This window comes from Myotis daubentonii, chromosome 6 (genome assembly GCF_963259705.1).
Source record: "Myotis daubentonii chromosome 6, mMyoDau2.1, whole genome shotgun sequence".
Classification (NCBI taxonomy): Eukaryota; Metazoa; Chordata; class Mammalia; order Chiroptera; family Vespertilionidae; genus Myotis; species Myotis daubentonii.
Window position 1 is genome coordinate 77453983 of NC_081845.1, and position 26635 is coordinate 77480617.

A 26635-nucleotide genomic window follows, 5' to 3' on the forward strand; every position below is an offset into this window, starting at 1 on the left:
ACTGCAACCGGAAGAACAGGAATGTGTCAGGTGGAGAATTCTAAGCAGAAAGACACAACAGAAAGCCAGGACCACACAGGTCTGGAGAGATGGGTGGGGAGGGTACACGGAAGAGTAGGGCAGTAGGTGGGGATGTTTGAGTCAGCTGGGGGTAAATTAGAATGAGGCTTGGTTTCTATCCAGGCTATAACTCTAGGATTGAAACATCATCCCCTGAGCTTCAAGCACTGCCACACTCCATGCCCCCCCCCCCCTACATAAACATACCCAGCTGTGGAAATTACAGCCAGATCTTGGGTATACATGTCCCCAAGCCCTGAGATGGGCACATCCAATATGAAGGGTATGAGAGAAGAGACTCCTATCATATATCCACTTAGCAGTTAATAAGTGCTTACTAAATGTTAACTTTGTAGTGTGAGGGAAGTGGGCACAATAAGTACACACGTTCTGGCCCCAGTACATGTATGATCTAGTTGCTGTCACCCTTTCCCTGACCTGTCATGTCATTGCTCTGTCAACACATTTATTGAACAACTACTTTGTGGTGAGGTGCCTTGTATCTTCCCTTTCTTGCCAGGTAGGGCCAACCCCAGCTGTTTCTTCTATCTTCTACCCTTAGGGTAAACTCACACGAACATTATTGTAGCCACTTACTGGATGACTCTTAGGCTAGGACCAGGTATTTATTTTTGGAGGTGATTCCTTCAAATGACCCATCTAGGGATATGGACAAAGTCCCCTTTGTTGCAATAAATGGTGTCTGTGTCATCCAAAGAATGTATGTCATCAAATAATTGGAGAATACACACATATTGTAATATACACACGTCTAAAAACTTGTAGACAAATTGATTCTTCTTTATTGACCATTAACTCTATGCACCTGTGTATGTGCACATTCTTACAACAGGCAAAAAGACAGAGGTAATATAATTTTGTACAGGTATGAAAATGACGTGCCCAAGGTCTCACAGGCAGTCAACGGCGGACACTAAAATTAAACACGTATTTCATCTGCCTCCCAAGTTAATATTTTTCTTGCCATACCCCGCTGTTCTCACCCTGCTTTTAGAAGTGTGAAGGCCCTCTCACCTAAAAAATAATCCGGTGGGTCCTTCATTAATTCAAATAACCAACTTTCTTCCCCAAACCCGAGTCGATATCTTTGGGTAAGAGAAAACTAACTTCTACATTTCGCTTTTGCTTGCAGCCAGGCCGACCATACTCTTCGCCCCCCGTGAGCGCCTTCCCTCTGACTCCGCCCTAACCACGCCTGCGCACGCCCGCCCTGCAGCCCGCTTTGGTCTCTTCCGGCGCTCGGCCACGCCCTCCTCTGAGCCGCCCCCCATCCCCGGCCCCGCCCCTTTCCCCGCCCCCCCCGCCCGTAGTTTATAAGATCCGGAGCGACGGATCACTCCCAGGAAGGGCGGGCGCGCGGATGGGAGGACTGGGCATGCTCCGCGGCCGCGCAGGTTTTGGTCACAAGTAGGAAGGAGCCAGTGCAGGGCACCGGCAAAGAGAAGCGGGAGCCGCCGCGGCCCCGCCGCCTCGGAGCGGGAGCGGGAGCTGGGGCGGGCGAGGGGCGAGGCTGCCGGGCCGAGAGCCGCCCAGTCTGCCCTCACGGCCTCTGCCTCTCAACCCGCGCGGTGCGCCGGACCCTGGGCCGGTCCCTGGGCCGGTCCCTGGGCGGTCAGGACCGCGCGCGGGGGAGCCGGAACGGACCGGACCCTCCCCCGGCCGACTGCGGCCCGAGGGCGCCCCCCCCGGGGCGGAGCAGCTGGCGCCGCCGCTGCCTCCTGCGGGCAGCTGAGTGTCCGGTTCGGGTCCCGCGCCGGGAGCGTGCGGCCGCCGACAGCGCCCGAGAGGAGGAGGAGGAGGAGGGGGCGGCCATGGGGCTGCTGTCCCAAGGCTCGCCGCTGAGCTGGGAGGAGACCAAGCGCCACGCCGACCACGTGCGGCGGCACGGGATCCTCCAGTTTCTGCACATCTACCACGCCGTCAAGGACCGACACAAGGACGTGCTCAAGTGGGGCGATGAGGTGAGCGCCCGCGACCCCCGTCCCCCCCCCCCCCCCCGGGCCGCCCGTCAGGCCACCCTGCGCCGCCTTTGTTCCGCAAGGCCCTACCTGCGAGCCTGGCCTCGGCCCCAGGACCCCACGGCTGTCTGCGCCCTGCACGGCGCCCCAGGGAGCCCGGGCGCCTCCCTGCCCCGGCTCGCCGTCCCTGCCCTCTCCCACTGGGCGTCCAGGATTGTCTGGGGCGTGGGGCCCTGCTCTGAGCCTTCCGGCCGGGATACTCTCACCCATTCATTCATTCATTCACTCATTCACGTGGGTTTCCTCCTTCTCTAAGCAAATGTGGATTGGGCACTGGGAGGGCTCCACCGTGAAAAGGCGTGACATTTGGTGCCGCGGGGAGTTTACAGTCTCTGAGACTTATCTGCCGGCCCCCTTTCGCGATCTCATCTCAAAATGCACTGTTGCTATTAAAGCGAAAGGAAAGTTGTCCTAGGAAGGAAGGCCCGTCGTTATTAGGGATCAGGTCTAAAGGATGTTCCCTTCTGCGCTGCACCTCCAACTCCTCATCAGTGCCCCCTTTGCACACACACACACGATAAGGATCAATTGAAACTGAACTTCTTTTGCCCCTGAAGAGGAGGAGCCCTCCTGGCCTTGTTTAATTCTAACTGGGAACTCAGCGCCTCATAATTGGGATTGTTAGTACCTCTCCATGGCCTAAATCCAGCATCTTAAACTTTACACATCAGCGCTTCAGCATATGTTCTGCCTGCAGGTGAAATGTCTCTGGGTTCTCAATATGTTGAACCTTAGTTTAATTGGAATGATCTGGAAAGCATTGCCTCCGGTTAGAGTTACTCTTTTCTGCCAAAGCATTTTGTGCTCTCCTTCCCGTTTTAAAAAAACACAGGTATACAGTTTGCAGTTAAGATAATTAAATGACTTCTTGAAGAACCCATTTATATTTGTGCTTTTCTCATTCGCCTTCGATGGCGTGGTCAGGTGTAAATGATTTCTCTTCTAGATATTGCTATCACTCTGGACCTAAGTGTCAAGGTGCTGCTCCACCAATACAGACTCTCTCCCTGAAAAAGTTTTTCTGTTTCTAAGACCGGAACGTAATTCTACTTCTTGCAGTTGAAGGGATTGTGCAGTTTTAAGTTAGAAAAGTATAATAACCAGTAATTCACATTTCTACTATAAGTGTTTTTTTTCCCGTCACAAAAGGAGTACAGTATGTTTGGTGATAATTCTTCAATTTTAGTCAAAAGTTCATTGTTTCTTTACAGCATCTGGCATTTTATATGTTCATTTGTGTATTTTATGATCTATCTAGTGTACCCCTTAAAATTTTTTTCTCTCTAGGACTTCTATAAAAATGGAATACTATGAAGAATATTGATGTATTCATGCATAGTAAAGAATATCATGTCAAACTTTTGAGTTATTTATTTGAGGTAGTGTGTATTGGGTCACATTTAGATTATTTCTTACTGTGGTTTCAGTTAAAGGAGTTGGAAAGCCAGGTTTATTGTGGAAGGCTTCCTTGATGAGATGAGGCTGTGAAAAAGAGCAGTAGAGTAATTACTCCAGTGTTAGCACTAACCCTTACACACAGTAGGAATTCATAACCACATTTGCTGAATAGAAGTCTTCAGGCAGGGGCAGACAGCAGGCGAGTTTGTTTTCATACAGAAGCCTAGGGCAGTAATTGAGAAACTGGCTGGGCAGATAAGAGGAGAGAAGGGTGTGGTGGGTAGCATGGCCCCTGAGATGAAGAGTGGCCTTGGCCGACAGAAAATGGTGTTTGGGAGGCGATATGCTGGGCAGTGTTAACGTGAAACCAAAATATTGCTCTTCGTGGGAAGGTTTGGTGTTGTGCTTACCAGATCATGGACTTGGATTGAAAAAGAAGAAAAAAGTGCCTTGACACTGTGGCAGGAGAGCCTGCCACGTTAGAAATGCTCAGCCCTGGTTACTAGGACACTGCTCGTCTCTGGTGTTTAATCAGAAAGAACCCTGGCTCTGGAGTTTCACTGGTGTTGGATTCCAAGGCCTGCCCAACTGCCCGTGTGATTCCCAGCCTCAGCTTCCTCATTTGGCAAGTGAGGGAGTTGGACATTCTTTCCCTTCCAGCTTTTACAGTTTAAGTACAGTTGGAATAAATTTTTAAATAATGTACATCTTTCAAACTAGTATGTTAGTCTTTGAAACTCACCTGGAGATAATCTTTAGATTGCTGAGTAAATAGAGAAGGCTGTCACCAATGGCCATGGTAAAAATGGATTGTATAATAAAGGTGTGTGTATGCTGGCTTATTGGAACTAAAAAAGTGGGAACCTTATAGATAAGGTAGAGTCCAAGATCAGCTTACAGATGCATTTTTTTACCTTTAGTGTGACAGGTGCTAACCCTTGCCACCATTTATTCTGTTTCTGTTGGAAATAGAAGTTCTAACTCCTAGGTGCCAGGAACTCATAGGTTCATTTTGCCCCAGGACAGGGTGGGGGTGGAGGGGAGAAGATGGATATCCCTGGGTGCTCTATTGCTGCTAAACATAGTATGTATGCAAAAAAGTATGCACTTCTCTCTTAACAGCTCACACACAACTTTTCAGGTATAGATTTTGTTTATAACTTGGAGTCTGCATATTAAAAGACAAACCTAGGAAATCTATGGTGCAAATGTGGCAATAAATACAACTTTTGAATTTTCCCTGATAATCACTCTAGTGTTAGCTACCTGCCAGCCCTTTGCTGCTATTTAGTGGCAGAGGCATTATCAGAATTGAAATCTGTCTGACTCGAGGTTCATTTCTTAAACACATTATACCGGGTTTGGATTATTTACAATGTATGAGATTTCATCAAATCTCCATTTACAGAGTTCAAACTCTACAGGTTGTGGAGGTGCCAGAACACAACATTTAAAAGCAAACATTTTTCTTAAATGTTTTAATCCAATGCTGTGTGGCTCTCAAAGGCAAGAATGTAAATTGTCCTCTAATTAGAAAAGTCCATGTGAACTTTGAGAGGAAAATATATGTCTTTAATATTTATGAGTGTGTTCTTAACATGTATAAAACTAATAAGACTGAGGTGGTGGGATTTAAGGGTTAATGTAACATCTGTTGATTTTGAACTACAAATTTGCCAGTGTAGGTGTGCTTTTGTAAGAGTGCTTAAGTGACTATTTAGAAAATGAATGGCTTGTCAGTCAATAAGATTATGATCCTATAACAAAAGTAACATAATCCTCAGCTAAAAATCTGGAATAGACAAAAACATAGTCACTTTAGCCTAATGGAAAGTTTTGTGTAGCAATTACTTAATCTCTCTTAACCTCATTTTTGCCATCTGCAAAATGGGGACTATAGTACCTTCCTGGTAGGGTTATTAAGATTTAATACTTTTTGTACAGCTGGCTCCTCTAGAAAAATGTTTCTGTACTTCTGAACCAGTTACTATATCCCCATCATATCACTGTCGAATACCTCTGTGAAGAGGAATGCCTAGAGTATCACTTCTAATACTACTTATAGTAATGCCCAGAAGTGGTATTAGCCAATGTACTTACTAGTATTCTATGTGTAGCTTCATTTTGAGGTGTAAATTTAGGTAAAGTTTATTAAGATCCCATATCTTGAGAAAAGATATCAGAATATTAATTGAGCCTTTAACAACAGAATTTGTGTTTCTGAACATTTTTAGATACTCAAGTCATCTGAATGTATTGTTAAACCTAAACTATATACAGTGGGGCCTTGACTTACGAGTTTAATTTGTTCCGTGACGGAGCTCATAACTCAAATTACTCGTATGTCAAATCACTGTGACGTTCGCTGCGCCAACTAGCGGTGGGGTATCTGAAGCTGGCTCGTAACCCAAATTTTTTTGAGCTTGCAACTCAAAGCAAAAAATCGGCTGAGAGTCGGCGCGTATCTCAAAAAAACTTGTTAGTCGGGACACTCGTAAGTCAAGGCCCCACTGTATGGGGCATTACTGATGTTGCTGGTATTATTGGATGGACCATATCCTAATGAGCTTGCTAATTAATATTCTCTGTTCATGATTTAGCCAAGTTGTGTGTGTGTTTTTGTTTGTTTTTGGTGAGAGAGAATGTAGGGGAAGGAGGAGGGCAGAGAGAGAAAGAAACATTGATGTGAGAGAGACACATCAATTGATTGCCTCCTGTTCACACCCCAACAAGGCTGGGGATTGAGCCTGCAGCTGAGGTAGGTGCCCTTGACTGGGAATCAAACCCATGATCCTTCAGTCTGTGGGCTGAGGCTCTAACCACTGAGAAAAACTGGCCAGGGATAACCAAGTTCGTTTTTTAATATTGTAACAGCTTTATTTAGATATAATTGATATATAGTAAACTTCATATATATAAAATGCACAATTTGATAAATTTTGATATATGTATATACCTGTGCAACCATCACCACAAAATGTCCTGGTGCCTCTTTGCAATTTCCCCCTTCCCTCCCCTTCCCTAAGGGATCTTCTTTATATTACTGTAGCTTAGTTTGAATTTCGTAGAGTTTTATATCTAGGAAATCATGTAGACCAAAAATCTTGTACTTTTTTGGTCTCACTTTTAAACTCTGCATATGTTTTGAGATTCATTCATGTTGTTGCATGTATAAGTAGTTCATTTGTTTTAACTGCTGAGTAGTATTCCATTGTATGGATATACTACAATTTGTTTATTCACTATTTGGATTATTTCCAAATTTTAGCTATTACAATAATTCAAAACACTCATGAACATAAACAGAAGTTTTTGTATGGACTTATGCTTAAGTCTTTATTATTATGTAGGAATGATGTGTTTTAGCTTTTCAAAGAAACAACCAAACATTTTCAAAGTGGTTGTACCATATTTTACATTTCCACCAGCAGTGTATACTAGTTCTAGTTTGTCTGCATCATTGCCAACACTTGGTATACTCAGTCTCATTAATTTTAGCCATTCTAATAGGTGTGAGGTAGTATTTCATTTTGTATTTTTAATTGTATTTCCCTACAGACCAGTGATATTGAGTATCTTTTTTATGTGCTTATGAGCCATCTCTATATTTTTGGCCAAGAGTGTTAAAATCACTTGTCTATTTGAGATGCTTTCTTATTACTGAGTTTTGAGGTTTCTTTATGTGTTGTGGATGTAAGTCATCTGCAAAATGTTCCTACCTATGTTTTCGTAGTCTATTTTTGTTCTCTTAACTGTGTCTTTTGAAGAACAGAAATTGTTCATATTGATGAAGTTCAATTTGTTCCTTTATAGATTATGCTTTTGGTGTGGAAGCTTGCCTTAATCCCAGGTTACAAAGATTTTCTACTATTTTTCCCCCCAAAAGTTTTATAATCTTAGGTTTTTACAATTAGGTCTGTGATCCATTTTGAGTTAATTTTTGTATATGATGCAAGGCATGGATTTTTGGTTTCGGTTGTTTTTTGCATATTGCCCCAGTACCATTTGTTGAAAAGACTGCCTTTTCTCCACTGTCGAAGGCATGCACAACCTTTGTACCATTAGCTAATATCAATTGTCAATGTAGTTTTATTTCTGGATTTTTTTGTACTCTTTCATTGGTCTGTTTATCCTTATGGCATTAGCACACTTCTTATTGCTATCCTATATAATAAAAGGCTAATATGCAAATAGACCGAATGGCGGAACAACTGGAACAACTGGACAACTGAATAACCAGTCATTATGATGTGCGCTGACCACAAGGGGGCGTGTGCATAACCTGGCAGGCTTTGGCCGCGGTGGGATGGTAGAGCAGGTGAGTGGGGGCGCCAGACCAAGGCAGGGCTCCGGTCGCTGTCATTGGGGCGAGCCTCTGGTACTGAAAATTCTTTGCTCCCACATTATGTGGTCCCGCCTGGCGCTCACACCTGCTGCTGGCGCTGGCCCTACTTGCACCTGCTGCTGGCGCCAGCCCCGCTTGCATCCACTACCAGCGCTGGCTCCACTTGCACCTGCTGGCAGTGCTCAACGCCTGTCCCAATCACTTGGCACCATCAGCAGGTATGAGTGGCAGCTGCTGGCCCTGATAGCCACTGAGGGCTTCTCCACCTCACCCTGCTCCTGAGGGGCAATCAGGGCAGCAGCTGCCGCTTGCACCTGCTGATGGTGCTTGCACCCGCTACTGGCACCAGCCCCAGTTGCTCTGTGCCATCAGGAGATGCGAGCGGGGCCAGCGCTCCTGGCAGACAGGACTGGGGGCCGCGGCAGGAGGAGCCAAGCGGGGCGTGGAGAATGGGCTGAGACCTGCCCCTGTGCCTGCTGCAGCCTTGTGGCCCATAGTTCCTTTCGAGGTGCACGAATTCGTGCACTGGGCCACTAGTAATTTTATAAGTCATGCGATAACATAGTGTTAACTCTACAGCTTTGATTTTTATTTTTTAACTTGTTTTGACTCTTCTGGGTCCTTTGAATCTCTACATAAATTTTAGAACCAGCTTGGCAATTTCTACCAAAAACAAACAAAACAAACCCTGCTGGGATTTGGACTGGGATTGCATTGAATCTATAGGTCAATTTGGGGAAAATTGACATCTTCACAAATAAATGAGTCTTCTGATCCAGGAACAAATACTTCTCTTAATTATTTATGGTTTCTTTAATTTCTTTCATCACTGTTTTGTAGTTTTCAGTGTACAAGTCTACATCTTTGTCAGATTTATCACTGAGTGTTTTGTATTCTTTTATTCTATTATAAATAATATTATTAACTTTAAAGTTTTAATTTCTGGTTCATTGCTAATATAGAGTGGGACAGAAATAGGCTTACAGTTGTGGTAAGTGAAAGAGTTTATTCTTGTACTAGAGGTCCGGTGCATGAACTTTGTGCACAGATGTGGTCCCTAGACCTGGCAGGCGATTGAAGCGTGAGCATCTGGCGTGGAAGGGCAGGTCCCAGCTGACCTCTTGACCCTGGGCAGCACCCCAGGCCCCCTCGTGCCCACCTCCACCTGAGTCACGGTGCCCAAGTCCCCACATGGAGATGCGATAAGCGCGGCCAGATGCCATGTGTCGGGGCGCAGTGGGGCCTCTGGGCCGCCAGCAGTGCTGCATGGAAGCCAGTGGGCAGTGCACTCTCCTGGCCAGCTTCGCAGACTGGCTCCTGTGCAAACCCACGGGGAGCCCAACCGGCCCCTGCAGTCCTGGTGGCTGTTGTCCAGCTCACCCAGAAGAGGTTGTGCAGGTGCAGGGCGGGCTCCTCATGGGCCTGCCTGGCATCCCTGGGGAGGGTAGCAGGGGGAGTAAGAGCGAGCTCAGTGGGCACTCCACATTCTCACCACACCTCCATCCCGGTCACCCCTGCCCCCAGGTAGCCAGGGAGAGGTCGCAGCCCCCCTGCCCAGGCGCTGCAGGAGGTTGGTCGCCACCACCATCCCCAGTTCCACAGCCCAGCCCAGGGCCCAGCCCCAATCGGGCAATCAGGGCCTGTTGGCAGCTGGTAGCCGTCTGCAGGGCGATAGGTTGGGGCCAGGCCCGCCGCTCGGCTCCCTCAGCGCCTGTCGCCATCTGCGGGGCAATGGGCAGGGCGATTTGGCCCCTGCTCTCACCTGCCTTGGCCTGGCACCACCTGCTCACTTGCTCCATCATCCAGCTGTGGTCCTGCTCTCATCAGGGCCCATCGGGGCCAGCAGTGCCTCCACTGCCTCCTGCTGCCAATGCTGCATCGCTGACGCCTGCCCTGTTCTGTGCCACCCCCTGGTGGCCAGCACAAGTCATAGTGAGTGGTCGAACTCCCGGTTGAACTCCAGGTCAAGGGGACAATTTGCATATTAGGCTTTTATTATATAGGATTATTATTAATGTATTTCCATATGAACAACTGTAAACATATTTTTGCATACCATGAATATAGAAATAAAATTTTGTATATTTATTTTGTATCCTCCAACTTTACTAAACTCACTTTTGAACGTGGAATATAGTTCTAATCACTGTTTTAATGTATTTGTTAACTCTCATCTTTGTCATTAAAGGTCAGGTCAGTGGGGTTTTTTTCTCTTCATTTTGAATGTGTTTTCCTGCTTCTTTGCATGTCTGGTAATTTTACCTTGTTGGGTACTTGATGTTTGTATACTCCTAAAAGTATTCGTAAGTATTCTTTGTTCCTGGAATACAGTTATTTGGAGATAGTTTGTTCCTTTCAGGTGTTGCTTTTACAATGCATGCATGCATTCATTCATTCATTCATTTTATCACCCGAGGATATTTTTCCATTGATTTTTAGAGAGGGTGGAAGAGAGAGGGAAAGAGAGAGAAATATCAATGTGAGAGAAACAACATTGGTTGGTTGCTTCCTGTATGAGCCCCAGGAGGAGCCTACAATCCAGGTACGAGCCCTTGACTGCAAAGGAATCTGGGACCCTTCCATCTGCAGGCTGACATTCTATCCAGTTAGCCAAACCGGCTAAGGCAGTGGTTCTCAACCTTCCTAATGCCGTGACCCTTTAATACAGTTCTTCATGTTGTGGTGACCCCCAATTTCATTGTTACAAATTGAATATAAAATGTGTTTTCCGATGGTCTTAGGCGACCCCTGTAAAAGGATCGTTCGACCCCTAAAGGGGTCACGACCCACAGGTTGTGAACTGTTGGGCTAAGCGCTGCTTTTACAATTTATTAGGCAGATCTGGAGAAGTCTCAGTTTAGGGCTAATTCCCTTCTACTGAGACAAGACTCTCATGAATACTTTCCCCAGTGATCCTAAATTAGGAGTTATTCCATTATGACTTGTGGGGACAGCCTGCCCCAGCTTTGAGTTCTTGCCTCACATGTGTGGGTTAATTCACTACTGAATCTTTAAGGGGGACCCAGGGTTTTATGAGCAGCTCTCTTCTTTAGGTAGTTGGTCTTGTGACCTCTAATTGACTTGGTTTCCTCAGACCTTCAGCTCCATCTCTTCAATCAGGGTGTGGTTCACCTCCCTGCCCATAATTTAGAGCAGCGGTTCTCAACCTGTGGGTTGCCACCCTGTGAGTCACGACCCCTTTGGGGGTCGAACGACCCTTTCACAGGGGTCGTGTTGCCTAAGACCATCGGAAAGCACATGTGTAATTACATATTGTTTTTGTGATTAATCACTATGCTTTAATTATGTTCAATTTTAACAATGAAAATACATCCTGCATATCAGATATTTACATTACGATTCATAACAGTAGCAAAATTACAGTTATGAAGTAGCAGTGAAAATAATTTTATGGTTGGGGGTCACCACAACATGAGGAGCTGTATGAAAGGGTCGCGGCATTAGGAAGGTTGAGAACCACCGATCTAGAGTCTCTTTTTGATCAGTAAGTTGGGGCAATTGTAGGGCTCCCTTAATTTGTGCCCTCTCACCCCATATCTTAGGGATCTCTGCCCTTGGTTATCTGATGTCCAGTGTCTTGAGAAACTATTCTTATAGCCCTAACCGGTTTGACTCAGTGGATAGAGCGTTGACCTGTGGACTGAGGGGTCCTGGGTTTGATTCCAGTCAAGGGCACATGCCCAGGTTGCTGGCTCGAACCCCAGTGAGGAGCATGCAGGAGGCAGCTGATCAATGATTATCATCATTGATGTTTTTATCTTTCTCTCCCCTCTCCCTTCCTCTCTGAAATCAATAAAAAATGTTTAAAAAAACTATTCACACACACACACACACACACACACACACACACACACACACTCACTCACACACACACATACACATACACATATTCTCGCTCTCCCATTCTCGCCTTCCCCTCCACCCCTACTCCCTCTCTCTCTCTCACACTCTCTTTCTCCTCCATTGTTTAGGTGGGAGGGTAAAATTGGTTGCTATTACACTATTTTGATCAGAAGTGGAAGTCTTGCAGTTTTCCTGTTCTTTCAGCTCTACTTCTTTGGCTCTAAACTTTGTCCAAAGGCTGGCTAACCTCATGGTTATATCTCCAGCAACTAAGATGTAGCCAGATTTTTAAAATCAGGATTTTCTTCGCACTTATGCTGTAATGTTCAACACTTGATATCACTGTTATCATCCTATGGCCAGGGACTATTTTGAAAGTTTGCATCTGTTTTCTGAATGGACTTTAATTTGAAGATAGGAGTCCAATTCTTCTCAAATGGTTGTGTGATCATAGATATGAAACTTAAATTTTTTTGGACCACAGTTTCCTCATCTGTAAGACAAATAAAAGAAATCTTAATGCTTGGTTTTGAATTGCATGCTTTTATATATAGGTAGATATACCTATATATATTTCTAATTGTATCTTTTAACAATTTAACTGTGTCAGAATTCTTTAAATGCCATATGACTTATGAAAATCAGTAAATACACACTAGAAATGGTAGAATCCATTTGCTTGCCTTGCCCTGTCACTTTTTGGAGTTTAACATTTTTCTAAGATAATATATTTGGCTACTAAGAAACTAATCTGATTATAAAGCCATAGATCAGCCGTGGGCAAACTACGGCCCGTTTGAAATGAATAAAAAAACCCACAAGACTGTACCCTTTTATGTAATGATGTTTACTTTGAATTTATATTAGTTCACACAAACACTCCATCCATGCTTTTGTTCCGGCCCTCCGGTCCAGTTTAAGAACCCATTGTGGCCCTCGAGTCAAAAAGTTTGCCCACCCCTGCCATAGACACTAGGTTTCTAGAAATGTTTTCCTTTAACTTCCTTAGTAAGCCTATTTGAGTCTCACAATTTTTTTTATTTTTTTTTATTTTATAAAAAGCAAGATGGTATTGCAAAACTTTTCCCTCAGGAAAGCTGAGACTTAACCTTTACTTAGTGTGGCAAAATACTAAAAGCCTTTATTTCCATGGTGGATGACTTTTAAAATAAGAAGTGCTTATTGAGTACCTACTATATATTGAGGACTTCTTATGCTAGGTCATTGGGTTGAAGAGAGAAACCAAGAAAAGAGAAGCTCTCTGCCTTTGAAGAATACCAGTGGTTGGTGGGGTGGGTTTGCTCTATACCCTGACATCCTGGGAGTCTTATAGATGGGGGGACCTTCTGGTAGGATTTCAAAGGGCATGTGCAAATATGAAATTTTAAAGGTGCCTAAAGTTGAGGGAGTACTGCTATAACATAGGACTAAAGCAGGGGATAGGGAATGGCTGGAAGTTAAGGTATAAAAGTGGATTGGGTTCAGGTGGTTGGAGGTCCTTTATAATAAAACTAGAGGCCCGGTGCACAAAAATTTGTGCACTCGGTGGGGAGGAGGGGTCCCTCAGCCCGGCCTGTGCCCTCTAGCAGTCTGGGATCCCTCGGGAGATAATGACCTGCTGGCTTAGGCCTGCTCCAGGGTGGCTGTGGGCAGGCCCACTCCCTAGGTGCAGCCCCTGGTCGGGCTCAGAGCAGGGCCGATTGGGGAGTTGTGTGCCGCCCCCTGTCATGCACAGAGCAGGGTGGATCGGGAGGTTGCAATGCCACCCTCAGTAACACTCAGGGTAGGGCCGATTGGGGGGTTGGGGCACCGCCCCCTGTCACACTCAAGGCAGGGTCGATGGGGAGGTTGCGGCGCCACCCCATCATGCACAGAGCAGGGTCGATCAGGGGGTTGGGGAGCTCCCCCCTGCCACTCACAGAGTAGGGCTGATAGGGGAGTTCGGGCACCGCCCCCTGTCACACACAGAGCAGGGCGGATCAGGGGGTTGGGGTGCCGCACCCTGTCACATTCAGGGCAGGGCCGATGGGGAGGTTATGGCTCTACCCCGTCACACACACAGCAGGGCCTGTGGGGGGTGGGTTGGGGCGCCGCACCCTGTCACACACAGAGCAGGGCCAATCAGGGGGTTGGGGAGCTCCCCCCTATCAGGCACAGAGCAAGGCTGATCAGGGGGTTGGGGCGCCTTCCCCTGTCATGAACAGAGCAGCGCGGATAGGGAGGTTGTGGCCCCGCTCCCTGTCACACACAGAGCCGCAGGGCGATCAGGGGGTTTGGGCGCTGCCCCCTGTCACGCTGATCCCGGTGCTGGGAGGCATATTACCCTTTTACTATATAGGATAGAGGCCTGGTGCACGGTAGGGGCCTGCTGGTTTGCCCTGAAGGGTGTCCTGGATCAGGGTGGGGGTCCCGCTTGGGTGCCTGGCCAGCCTGGATGAGGGGCTGATGGCTGTTTGCAGTTGGTCACACACCCTTCAGGGTGGGGGTCCCCACTGGGGTGCCTGGCCAGTCTGGGTGAGGGGCTGAGGGCTGTTTTCAGGCTGGTGGGTGACTGAAGCTCCCAACTGCTCCTTTTTTTCTTTTTCTTAAATTCTGGGCCAGCTTTAGCTCTGACTCCAGCTCTGAGGCCTCTGCTGCTGAAAGCAGGTATCTGGTTTGTTTCAGTTCTATAATCGAAACACTGTATCATCTCCAGCTCTGAGATCCCAGCTGGCTGAAAGTGGGTTTCTGGGGTTTTGTTTAGCTTCTATATTTGTTACAGTGTTTCAAATTGCAAGCTCAGAGGCTGGCAAGGCAGGTGGGGAACGTTGGAGTCCTCCATCACTGAAGCAAGCAAGCCTCATGTTCGCTTCAAGCTGCCTGGCTGCTGGCCGCCATCTTGGCTGGCAGTTAATTTGCATATCGCCCTGATTAGCCAATGGGAAGGGTAGCGGATGTACGGCTAATTACCATGTTTCTCTTTTATTAGATAGGATAGCCAGTGAGGGCAGACATGGTATTATAAGTCCAGGAATGATGCACGGAGATTTCTTTTTTTCTTCTAGATAGATTCCTTTGATAACAGTGTGAAAAAATGGGTTTGGAAGGGTCACTAGAGACAAGATGCACAGGGCATTGAGAGAGAGAGAGAGAGAGAGAGAGAGAGAGAGAGAGAGAGAGAGAGAAGAAAGTCTAGCCTAAGGCTCTAGAAATAAGAGTGATGCATATTAAAGAGCTACTTCGATGAGGAATCTGAGTACTTGGCACCTGAGTGATTATGTCTCTCACCCAGGGCCCAGCTTAGATGACCAAGTGAGTAAGAATTTCTGTGGACCTAGTTTCTGAGGGAACTGGTTTGCTGTTGTGGTTTGGAACCATTAAGGAGCCCTGTACTACCTCTACCAGATGGACAGTGAGGAGACAGCTGGAGCAACATTTGAGCTGGCTGTGTGTGTGCCTGCGCAGCCACAGACCTAAAGGTGGGGAGAGCAAGGTTAACCAGTGAGAGGAAAACCTTGGTGGTGGTCAGAACCCTGATGAATACACAGGTAATGGACAGGTTTTGTGTGCGATCTGGGGAGGGGAGGAGGACCGCTGTGTGTGGAAGAAGTGTGGCAGGCTTTCCGGAGGTGTGGAAGGATGGGAGCGGAAATGAAGCCATTGGATTTGCTGATTAGGAAGGGACTGCAGACTTTGGCAGCAACCTATTTCAAACATATTAAGAACTTGGGAAAAGAGCAAAAATCGGGTTCTGGCCAAAATAAATGGCACAGAGCCCATCCATGTTTTCAGAGCGTGCAGAGTCCTTGAAATCATGGTGATAATTTTCAGAAAGAAACGGTATTGAACTGAGAAAGCATGTGAGTTTGGGTCACTTAAGTAGAATCTCTGTGGCTGCTAAGTTGTCTCTGTTGTATATTGAAAGTGATTGTAATGGATTGAGTGTGCTAGGATAGTGACCCTGAATCTTGACTTGAAGGTTAGTTTCTCAGACATTGTATAAGAAGATGGGGAAATATGAGGAAGCCTCAGACTTCTAGCCAGAAGAGCTCATTTTGCATATCTACAAAATGGTATCTACAAAACTTGACTTTCTAGATCACTATGCCTTGGGGAGTTCATTATGGCGAAGGTTCTACTCTGTTGGACACTCTTTGGAGAGCTTTCTGTATTCTTAGATTTTTGTGTCTGTTATGGTCAGGACTTGGTAGTTAAACGTATTTCTACAGCAACATTACAAAAGAACCCCCAAACCAGATGTTCCTGATTACATTAGTATTCACACAGACCCACTGTCTTTATCTCCCTCCCCCGGCTCCTTTTTTAGTCCTTTGGAGTCAGTTTTTTCTTTCTTTTTGAACTGGATGCTGACTTAGCAGCCCTAAAACAAAACCCTAAGGTGAGAGACTCCACGACCCTTTTCCTGGAAATTAGTAAGACTCAACCTGCAACTTCTGCCACTTTTGGAACCCATAGGGCTGGGGTGCCCAGAGTTTCACATATTTTAATGCTCTGGAGAGGTAGTATAGATGAAGGACCTGTGAAAGCTGGCTGGACCTTCTTGGAAGCTTTTTAAAGAGTTAGGGGTTGTAGTAGTTGACCCTAAGCACAAGAAAGTTAGCAGTTTGTTTTTGTAGTCTTGTTTGTAAAGTATATACTCTGAGAACTGTAAGCTTCAGATCAGCGGTCGCCAACCTTTCGACCTCACGGACCACTGGCTGGCGACCACTGCTTCAGATGAACCTAAAAAGGTTATTGGGGGTTGCTTCCTTCATTTCTTTCTCTAAATATTTATGTATTGACACAGATAAGGTCCTTGGGATGTATGTTGTTCCCTAGCACACTTCCCAAGAGTCCTGCTTGTGCTGAGTGTGGTAGTCCTCCCCTCTGGGCCCCCAGGGGTCATGATCTGCAGGTTGTTACTCAAAGGGTAAGAACTAGGAAGCAAACAAAAGTCCTGTAAGTACAGAGTTCATGCACTTTACTCCTGGAAGTGTGTCTCTGGTCCTTGCCCAGAGATCACTGACTTTATAACAATTCCTGCAAGCTTTTTCATCTAGGTTTCCAGCTCAGGATGAAGTACAAAATATCATTTGAAGCAGAAATGAGAGACCAATTAAGAGAGAGGAACTGTGAAAGCAGATCTAGACGCAGCAGCCGTGGGTCTCTAGGACCTTGCTTTGTTTGGACTCTAGTTAGAGGTGAAGTTGCTAATGAAGTCCAAAGCCTTAATAAAAAGTGGAGGTGTATTAGTTTCTTCCTGTTGATAGGAGAAGAGGATGTTTTAGAGAGAGTTCCCCAATATACATACAATTTTTTAAGACATCACATGCTTACAAAGGAGTAAGCTTTAAGGAACAAGAAAATGCATTTGAGTAAAATTACATTCCTGGCAATGCAGAGTAAATAATGTATTGTATTTGAGAGTAAAATAAAAATTGATGATTATATACTAAGAGGATTTCTGAAAGAGTTTAATTACAGAAATAGTAGTTTAGAGCGGGAAGGGACATTAAGGTGTTTTTCTTTCTTTCTTTTTTTTTCTTCTTATTTTCCAGATGATGAAACTAAGGCCCAGAGATCAGAACACACGCCAAATGTCTATAATTACAATATTTGTGTCAAGTGAGGGAAAATGAAGATGGCTCTGGGCAGGAAGCCACCTTGCACAAGTCCCAGAGGCACTTGTGTGATTGGCGCCTCTAGGGGGTGGGGACAAGAAGAGGGTCTTGGTGTTGGGGCATGTCAGCAAAGTTTCTCTGAAGAGGTATTGGACTTGAGACCCACAAGAGCCAACTATTTGAAGGGCTGAGCTAAAACCTTTCCAAGCAGAGAGAACAAAAGTGTGTCAAGGCCCTGAAGTGGTTGTTGGAGAAACAGAAAGGTGGCCGGTGTGGCTGCAGTGTGGTGATGGGGGCCGGGTTGATATGGAGGGAGGAAGCAGAGGAAGAAGATGATCTGAATGCTTTTGGTGAGAGGGTTGGATTTTTTTGCTGCTCGTGAGCCTTTTAAACGTTTCCAGGAGGGAGTGACTTGATCTGCGTGGTGAAGGGGCCCAGCAGGGCCTGCCTAGTTGCAGTGTTGGGTAGGTTCCTACACTAGTAGCTTCACCTTTGCCTGAGACCAATAGTGCCTAAAATAAATGCTGTTTGAAACATTTTGGTGAAATAGTACTTTCCTTCCCATAAATGACAGATTCTGATACTTTACTCGATTTTATTTCAAAAAGATTTTTTAATATCGACTGCAACCCACCATGGCCCTCTAAGGGGTTGTAACCAGCATTTGAAAAACACATATAAGACACTATTCTGCCTCAATCAGTGTACCACGGCCCTAGAGCTAGAAAATAATAACTGCTAACATTTGAGTGGAATTTTTACATACTACTCTTGTAAGCACTTTATATGCATTGTTTCATGTAATTCCCTCCAGGGGGCTGTATGAGGTAGCTATTCTCCCCATTTTACAAAAGAAAAAACTGAAAAAGTTAAGATTCAAACTGACTCCAAAGCCTGCACTCCTAGCTGCTCACCTAGGGACCACCTCCCAGATAGATACCTTGAAGGACAAGAGCTCTGTGACTGTGTATAGGCTGCAACTTGAGATGAGGTTGAAGGTGAAAGGAAAAGAAGAAAGAATAGAGGAAGGGGTGGTGTCAACAAAGAAAGTAGGTTTTGTTTGTTTCTGAATGAAAATATAATTGTCTTAGAGCTACAGACGCAGGCTTAAGTATTTTTCGTTACCAGATGGCTGCCAATGATTCCCTTTTAGTGAATGCCAGTATTCCTTCAAAACTATAATATTGAATATGATTTGTCAATTTCTCGGACTGAAGGACAAATGTTAACAGGTTTGGTAATGTGGCCACAGCGTCCCAGCTAATGTGCTGGCAGCAGAGCCCTATGACCAGGCAGCTGTGGACGGGCCCTTTAAATGAAGATCAGCCTGACCTCACTTGATAGTTATGCAGACTGTGCCAGCCTCATCCCAGGACAGCAGGTAGCGGGCCAGAATCAGAGCCCCAGTCAGGAGCTTGACTTACCTCTTCGAGAGCTTGCTCCTTTCACTGGAATCTCAAATATGGCAGTGAAGGAGTTTATGTTACCAAGAGTCTCCATCTTCCAAATCCCATCTGAAGCAGGTCTATTGGTGGCTTCTGTCCTACCACCCAGGAGTAATTCCTGAAGGAGAGCCCCAGTGCTGCCCTTAGGAGATGTGATCATGAAAGAGGAACTGCTCAGATTCTTGTGATGGTGGAAGAGCGTTAAACGTGGAGATCTTGAATCACTGTCTCGGGGGGCATAGGTGGGCCCCCTCTGAGCACAGCAGTTACTTTGGAGTTAGAATTCCTCTGTGGTAGCATTTGCTCTTGGTCTCTTTAGAAAGCACTCCCCCCCCCCCCCCCCCCCCGGCTGGGTTAGTCTACCACCAGTTCCCAAGAACTAAAACCCTGATTTTCTCATAGGCAGTCCCTGAATTTAAGCCAGTCTAATTTATGAACATATTAGGGGCCCAGTGAACGAATTCGTGCACCTTGAAAGGAACTGTGGGCCTCAAGGTGGTGGTGGGCACAGGGGCAGGTCTCAGCCAATCCTCTGCACCCCCACCCAGCCCCTCCCGCCGTGGACCCTGGTCCCCTGTCTGCTGGCAGCCCCTCTGCCACCGCTTCCGCCGCTCGCACACACTGACAGTGCTGGCCCCACTTGCACCCACTGATGGTGCGGAGCGATTGGGGCCGGCGCCAGCAGTGGGGGCGAGCAGGGCTGGCGCCATCAGCTGATGCGAGCGGCGGATGCCGCCCTGATGGCCCCTCAGGAGCAGGGGGAGGTGGAGAAGCCCTGAGGGGCGATCGGGGCCCACAGCCGCTGCTTGCACAGCTGATGGTGCCGAGCGATTGGGGCTGGCGCGGGCACCAGCGGCAGGTGTGAGCGGGGCTGGCTCTGGCAGCAGGTGCGAGTGCTGGGCAGGACCGTGGTGCATGGGAGCAAAGAATTTTCAGTAACCACCAGAGGCTCGCCCTGATAACAGCGACTGGTGCCCTGCCTTGGTCTGGCGCCCCCACTCACCTGCTCCACCATCCCGCTGCAGCTGATACCCGCCATGTTCCACACGTGCCCCCTGCTGGTCAGCTCATGTCATAGTGACCAGTTGTTCGGTGGTTCTGCCGTTTGGTTTATTTGCATATTAGGGTTCTATATATATAGATGTCACAGGGAACGTGCTTGCTTTCTCGCTTGCTCTTCTCTAGTAGTGCATCAGGCCCTGAGCTGGGGTCCCCTTTGGAGGGTGGGTGTTCTGTAGCAACAGTCCTGCCTCTACTAATGTCCTGAGCTCTCTGTACCTGGTAGGAGCCACCTTAGAGGTTCTTGATGGACCTTACCCCCTACAGATTCTTGATGCGACCTCACTCCCTCTCACACCCCCTGCCCCACCTCCAGCTGAGCACTGCAGAGCAGTTGATCCAAAGCAGCCTCTATCTGGGGACCAGAATACCCTCCTTGGACTCTGGTAGGGGAGTGTGTTCTCAGGAATGAGCCAAGGAATTCACTTGTCCTTAGAACCCAGAAGCTCTATACTCAAGTACAGGTATTTTGAGGTAAATAAAAATTACTTACATTGTTTCTTTAGGAGGAGCAGTCTTCTGGTTTAGGTTCAGTTTCTCAATTGCAGACTGTCTGCATTAACTTGGCAGCCATAGCAAACATCACCATTGATAACTTTCCTTGATGTGCTACTTTTTCTGAGGTTCATTTGTGTGAGAAGACTGGCTGGGTTCTGTTAGATTTGGTTTAGAAATAATAGGAGTGCCTTAACCATAAGAAAATGAAAATTTCATATGCCTGAAGTGTAGTGGTATGGTTAAAAAAAAAAAAAAAAAGTCAGCTAATGTAAATTCTCTGGGCCAGAAGTGAAAGTCTCATTCCATCTGTAGGCCATGAAAGAGCAGATCTACATTCGGGGATTTCCCGTGTGATGAATTCGTATGTCCGGGTACAGTTCCAGGGTTCTGCTCTCTCTTAGGTGTAGTCTGTGCTGTCCAGTACACCTTTTTGCAGTAGTAGAAATGTGTGCACTAACCATAGTTGGCTAGTGGGACTTGGGAACTGAATTTTAACTCTAAATAGCCACCTGTGCCTTGTAATGGACGGCATGCTTTTTCTCTTCCCTTTAGTGAAAGGTGTCATTGTCCCTCTTAAGAGATCCACCACAATTTTCCCAGCAGCTCCCACTTTCTTTCTCTTTTAAAGTCCTAAAGTTTGTCACTTAAGTTTCATGTCACTAATCTTGGCACATGAAGAACTTGTTTTCTCAATGTGGACCAAGATAATGATTCAGGGAAGTTACTATACCTAATCGTGTAGGAAATTCATTGCTGTTCTGCTGCTCTGTAGGCTGCCCACGAAGATAAGGTCAGAGTGAAGCCACGATGATTTTGGTTTCAGAAGTGTAAACTTCCTTAGAGTTCACCTGTGTAATTCTGCGGTATGAGATCATATTTTATATTGAGGGGGGAAGTGAGAGTCAAAATATATCATACTATGAAAATTTATTGTCTTTAGACTACACTGCTATAGCATTTCTTTGGGGGACATAGCACAGTTTAATTTGACATATCAACAGCTACCAGTTTAAAACATCATGTACACAACTATACAGAAGCACGTTACAATTTCTGCTTTGTGCTTGTTTCCCCCAAATGCTCAAATATTACCACATAAAGCAGTGGTTTTGATATTTAGTAATATCATCCTTAGACATATCTAACCCGGGAGTTTGCCTTAAACCGAATTCTGAGCCATATCAAACCTTATTACATCTACATTAGAATTTCTTACTGAATTTTGACCACTGTTTTAAGCTCAGCTGCTCTTTTGGTCTTGTCATTCAGGTCTTCCCTATTTAAGTATAGGTGATTTTTTTTAAGTGTCACCATGGCTAGCGCCTTTTTGGGTCTTCCAAGTTTGGGTATTGTGTGCTAGATATGGAAAAGGGTGCCATCCAACTAGATGGTTGAGAGGGCTCAAAAATATTAGTCATTTATATTTTGCCACATGAGGAAATAGTCTTCTGGACAGAAATCATGGTCACTAGCATTAAAACAGTTTATAATCTAGAAAAGGACTATTGTAGCATGATCCCTGTGGTATGGGGCCAGTTTATCTGTATCTCTGACCAGACAGACAGGGAAATCCTGTGGGAGTTTGTGTTTATATTGAAGCATCAGCAGACCCTCTCCTTTGGGGCAGCCCCCTTCCTCCCAGAAGCCTTCTGATCTCCCAGATGGGACCATATTCTCCTATTAGATGTGCACATCTCAAGCACTCACGCAGGTCATTTAGCTCTGTAGTGTTGGTTGTGGCTCCAGCCACAGTGTAAGCTCGAGAACAGGAACCACACCTGCCTGGCTCCTCACAATATTCCCGCACAGGGCTTCCTTGAGTGGATGAAAGGACCAAGCATATGGGGGGTTAAGGGAGTCGGGTGTGGCAGAGGGGGCAGCAAGATGCTGTTTGGGCACTGATTTGGTCATCAACTCTCACTAGAACCTTAACCCTCAAAGGGCAATGGGTTTCTTTTTGGAGTTAGTGTAAGGAGAAACCTGGGCCTCTGAGAAGCAGCAGGTAGTTCCTAGCAATCAGGACTGTAGGCTTGGGCCTGTGGGAGAGCCAACAATGAATAGAGGAGCTGGCCCCCAACCCTGAATTTTGAATTTCAGTAGGGTGGCTTAGAGACAAAGGAATTTTCTCGAAGTATAACCTCCCTAAATAGGGACGTGCCTATAATTGCTTCTGAGTCTTATAGAAGTAGATTGTTTGCCTAATTAAGCACTGTTTTCACCTCCAGAGGGTAGAAATTTAAAAATATGTATTTTATAAAATGTCTAGCCTTGCCTTACATTCTAAGTTACCTGTAACCCGTACCTTAATGGTAGAGTATTAGAATGTTTTTGTTGTAGTATTAAAAAGGAAAACTTTTATTTTAAACTTGGTAAATACCATTTAAGACAACATAAATACTAAAAAATTTAATGTTAACTGTTATCTTGAACTTTAATCCCACAAATATTTCATAGTCTACTATATGTTCAGCATTGTACTGGGTACTTACATCACCCTCAATTAAAATTATATTTATTGGCCTAATTTCAGATGAATAAAGCATCTTGTGCTTGTGCAAACCTGCATTAAATAACTAGAGGGTTATTGTGTACAGGCCATTCCTAGCAATGCTATGTAACAGAAAACTATATAATAGTCTTTGAATGTGCCTTTGATTAAACACCTCAGAGATATTAGTGACTGTTATTCTAGTAGGATAACATTTAGCCAGTTAGGAATGAAATTTAAAAGATTGTCATTGTAGAAAAAGTAGAGTGCATTTTTAAAAGATGAGTGTCTCACAAAGAGTGGTAGGTTATTTTTATGGTGCTTATTCTCCCTCCTCTAAAAAAGACAACTGATGGGCACCAAATAGCAGTGTCCCTAAGTTACATCTGCATTATGATCTTTGTACTGAGAATAGTACAGTGGCTATTTTTGCTTTTTTCAAATGATGTGTTAATTACACAGATTTGAATTAGTCACTCTGCAGTGCATTTTATGTTCTTTGGGCATACACTTTTAGAGTTGTGTGTTGTGTGCAGTGCACATAGATATTGCTATAACTCTGGGTGTACCGCCTACATGCTATTCAAAGTCAGGAAGCTGGTTCAATTTAATCATTGGAATCTATGTTGTGTACAGAAGGGCCTGTATATCCTGTTTTGTTATTTTCCCTTTAATTTTGTCTTTTCCTCTCATCATCCGTTGTATGCAAAAAGATTTAGGATGGGGACAAACTCCAGAAGGAATAAAATAAATCACTGTGGTTTTAGGTATTTTATATTGGGAAAGCATTGTCTTATTGTATCACTTTTTATTACCTCTCAACAGCAAGGTTACTGAACCAAAATCTGTTTCAGCTCTAGTTTGACTCTTAAAGATTGAGTTAATTATTTGAGTGTTTGTATGAACTAGAATTGGAAATAAATATAAATGTATTGAAGTTGGTGGGGGAGGATTAAATAAGATAACAAAAAGCCAAGAGGATAAGGAACCATTTGGGGCACTGGAACAGAATGGTCAAGATGACTGTAGGGACAGTTACTTCAGAATGCCTTACATTTGAGTTTGAAAAATCTTCAGGGAATTCTTAAGGTTTCTAACTGAATTTAGATTTTATCCAGAAGTAAAATGCCTAATTAACACTCATTTGATAAGTGTTCTGATGTTTTTCTGTTTCATTTGCTTAATGAGATCGAGGCTCACTATTTTTTAGTTAAGGAGAATTGGGTTTGTTAGGATTTTAAGTGTCATCCATTTGGCTGATGTGTAAAGCTCAAACTGAGTTTGAGTGCTTTGCTCTTTTTTCCCTCCCATGTTCTAAATTGTGGGCTAAGAGTGATTTTTGAAAACCAAGGATTTTGACTATTTCAAAACGAGGAAACTAACAAAGTAATTGCAATTTAGGTTATGCAATTGGTGCAAAAGTTCTTGTTCATTGTGATATTAAATGATGGGAACCCAGTAAACTAGGACGTTTCTCTTCATCTTTCAGAAGCATGTTGTCTGGTTAAGAAGATAACCCTGAAAACATGCTGCCAGGCAGATATGTTGGAACCAGTGATGGAAGGAGAAGTACTGAAGGAGAAGATTCCTTCTAACTGGGAGCGTTAGGAATGCTGGATAGAGCACATGTGCGCTCCTTCCTGAGCCTAAGAGATGGGCTTACCCATCTGTTTAAATCTGTAACCTTACTGTTATATCTCAGCTACTATGATACATTGTCAGGCCCACCTCATAAAATTGAGGCATAATCAGTTTGAGAGATTTTCAGCCAGTATTATAACCTTTCCCTGCCTCGTGTAGCTTACAACAATTTTTTAAAAAGCTTATTTCTAACCAAGACTGGCATCCTCTGTAGTTCTAGCAGTAAGGTGTGCTGGGCCTTGAGGCCAGTCAGAGCTGGGTTCAAATCCCTGCTCCGATAGTATGGCCTTGGGCAACTTACTCAGCATCTCTGGGCTTCTTTTCCCATCATGCCAAAGGGTGATCACACCAACTTTGACAGGTGATCGTGACGGGTTTGAAGATTAGGATCCATAAATGAAAGTTTATGGCATACCTTTTCTCATTATGATCATTTAGAGGTAAATTTGTTTCTCATACCTATGATATTTCATATATTCATCCTGAGACTTAAAGGTTCCTGTTCCATCATGTTTTAGCTATTCAGGAGTCATGTGTCTGTAGATGCTATCTGAAAACCTGTACTTAAAATTGGGAGCAGTTCCAGATTCTGCCGCCCATGTTTCAGGCATTTCACATGGGGTGATTGTACACGTACAATCCTACACTTCTGGCTCGTGTACCTAAATCCAGTAGTCTTACCTACTTTTTGAACTAAAAAATTCTAATGGAGAAGCATGAATGGGAACTTGGACTCATTGGTGAGGTAACTATCTTGTCAGTTCAGGCTGCTGTAACAAATACCACACACTGGGTGGCTTATTTATTTCTCCCAGCTCAGGAAGTTGGGAAGTCCAGGGTCAAAGGTGTTGGCAGATTTAGTTCCAGGTAAGGGCCCCATCCTGGCTCACAAATGCCTGCCTTCTTGCTCTGTCCTCACACGTTGAAGAGAGAGATCACTTTTTATCTTCTCTTCTAAGGGCACTAATCCCATCATGAGGACTCTACTCTCCTGACCTAATTACCCCCAGAGGCCTCACCTCAAATACTATTACATTGGAAATTAAGAGCTTCAACATATGAATTTGGGAGGACAAAAACATTCAGCCCATAGCAACAGTTAACACAAGTTAATTCAAAGTTCATTATTTTGTTGCTTAAACTTGCCAGGCGATTTCCTATGGTTACTAACAATCCCCCACCTACCCCTCTTTAATTATATTTCTTAGCTAAAGGGCAAAACCATTTCTTGAAGAGTAACCATTTCTGTGCTAAGGATGGCTGGCTCAAATGCCTTCCAAGATGGGACAGGTACACATAAATAAGGGGATAGGCCACTGCAGACCACAGAGCACCCCCAAAAGGGGAGCAGCCCAGCCCTGTAGGACCATAACATAGTGCTGGGCTCTGGGTGTGTGTTTCTAAGGCTGGGAATCTGGATTGACATGCAGAGGTCAGGTAGTAGAGGTATTGTTGCTTGCCTTTTTTTTTTTTTTAAATTTTAATACTATGATAAGCCAAACAAAATACATCTGTGTATTGGCATGCCTTGTGGGGCATCAGTTTGCCTCATCTTCTCTGTTTTGTGCCAAAGGTACTCAAGTGTTTGCCTGGAAGATCCAGTTCCATACCTTTCACTTACATAGGGTAATGTGTGTTTTATTTCAGTTGTGGCGATTCATAATCTTCACTGTTCATATCAATAATCATAATTTAAAGCACCTGGTTGAGGGAAAACAAAAGCAGGTTTTATGTGTACTCTGTCCAGAAAAGTCTTACTTTGGTATTGAACTGTTGATTTTTATCAGAATTCCCCCAGGTATTGTAAATGCACTAGAGCACCTTGCATTGTCCATTTGATCTGGTTTCAGAGTTAGGAAATTGTCTTACATTTTTATTGAAAAACACTAAATCAAGCATGTCAAACTCAAAGGCTAACACGGGCCAAATAAACGAGGCATGCCGAGTGCTTGACATGCTTCCACTAACTGGTGGAAACTCCTAAAGTAACTGCTCCGTATTGGTGTGTTGATGATTGAACTCTCCAGTAGTGGGACTTAAGTGGGATTATTAAATAACCTGCTAGGAAGTAAGGATCATCTGCCTTGGACCAGAATGCCCAGATAACCACTTTACAGTAAGCCAGTGGAGGAAATAAGTTTTAAAATGCGACTTCTTGCCAATGTAATGTATAGAATCTTAGCTTTGGAATACTTCCC

The 26635-nt window shown here is 44.9% G+C and overlaps 1 protein-coding gene across 5 annotated transcripts in view; it reads left to right on the plus strand.

Annotated features, from left to right (window-relative positions):
* Positions 1–1411: 1411 nt before the first annotated feature.
* GCLC (glutamate-cysteine ligase catalytic subunit) overlaps positions 1412–26635 on the plus strand; it is a 49885-nt gene continuing 24661 nt past the window's right edge. For 4 of the 5 annotated variants that reach the window (XM_059701400.1, XM_059701403.1, XM_059701401.1 and 1 more), the window contains exon 1: positions 1412–2042. In XM_059701400.1, coding sequence (XP_059557383.1) covers positions 1893–2042 — 150 coding nt within the window. In that variant the 5' untranslated portion in view covers positions 1412–1892. The remainder of the gene's footprint in view (positions 2043–26635) is intronic. The other variant, XM_059701398.1, reaches the window with a different exon arrangement.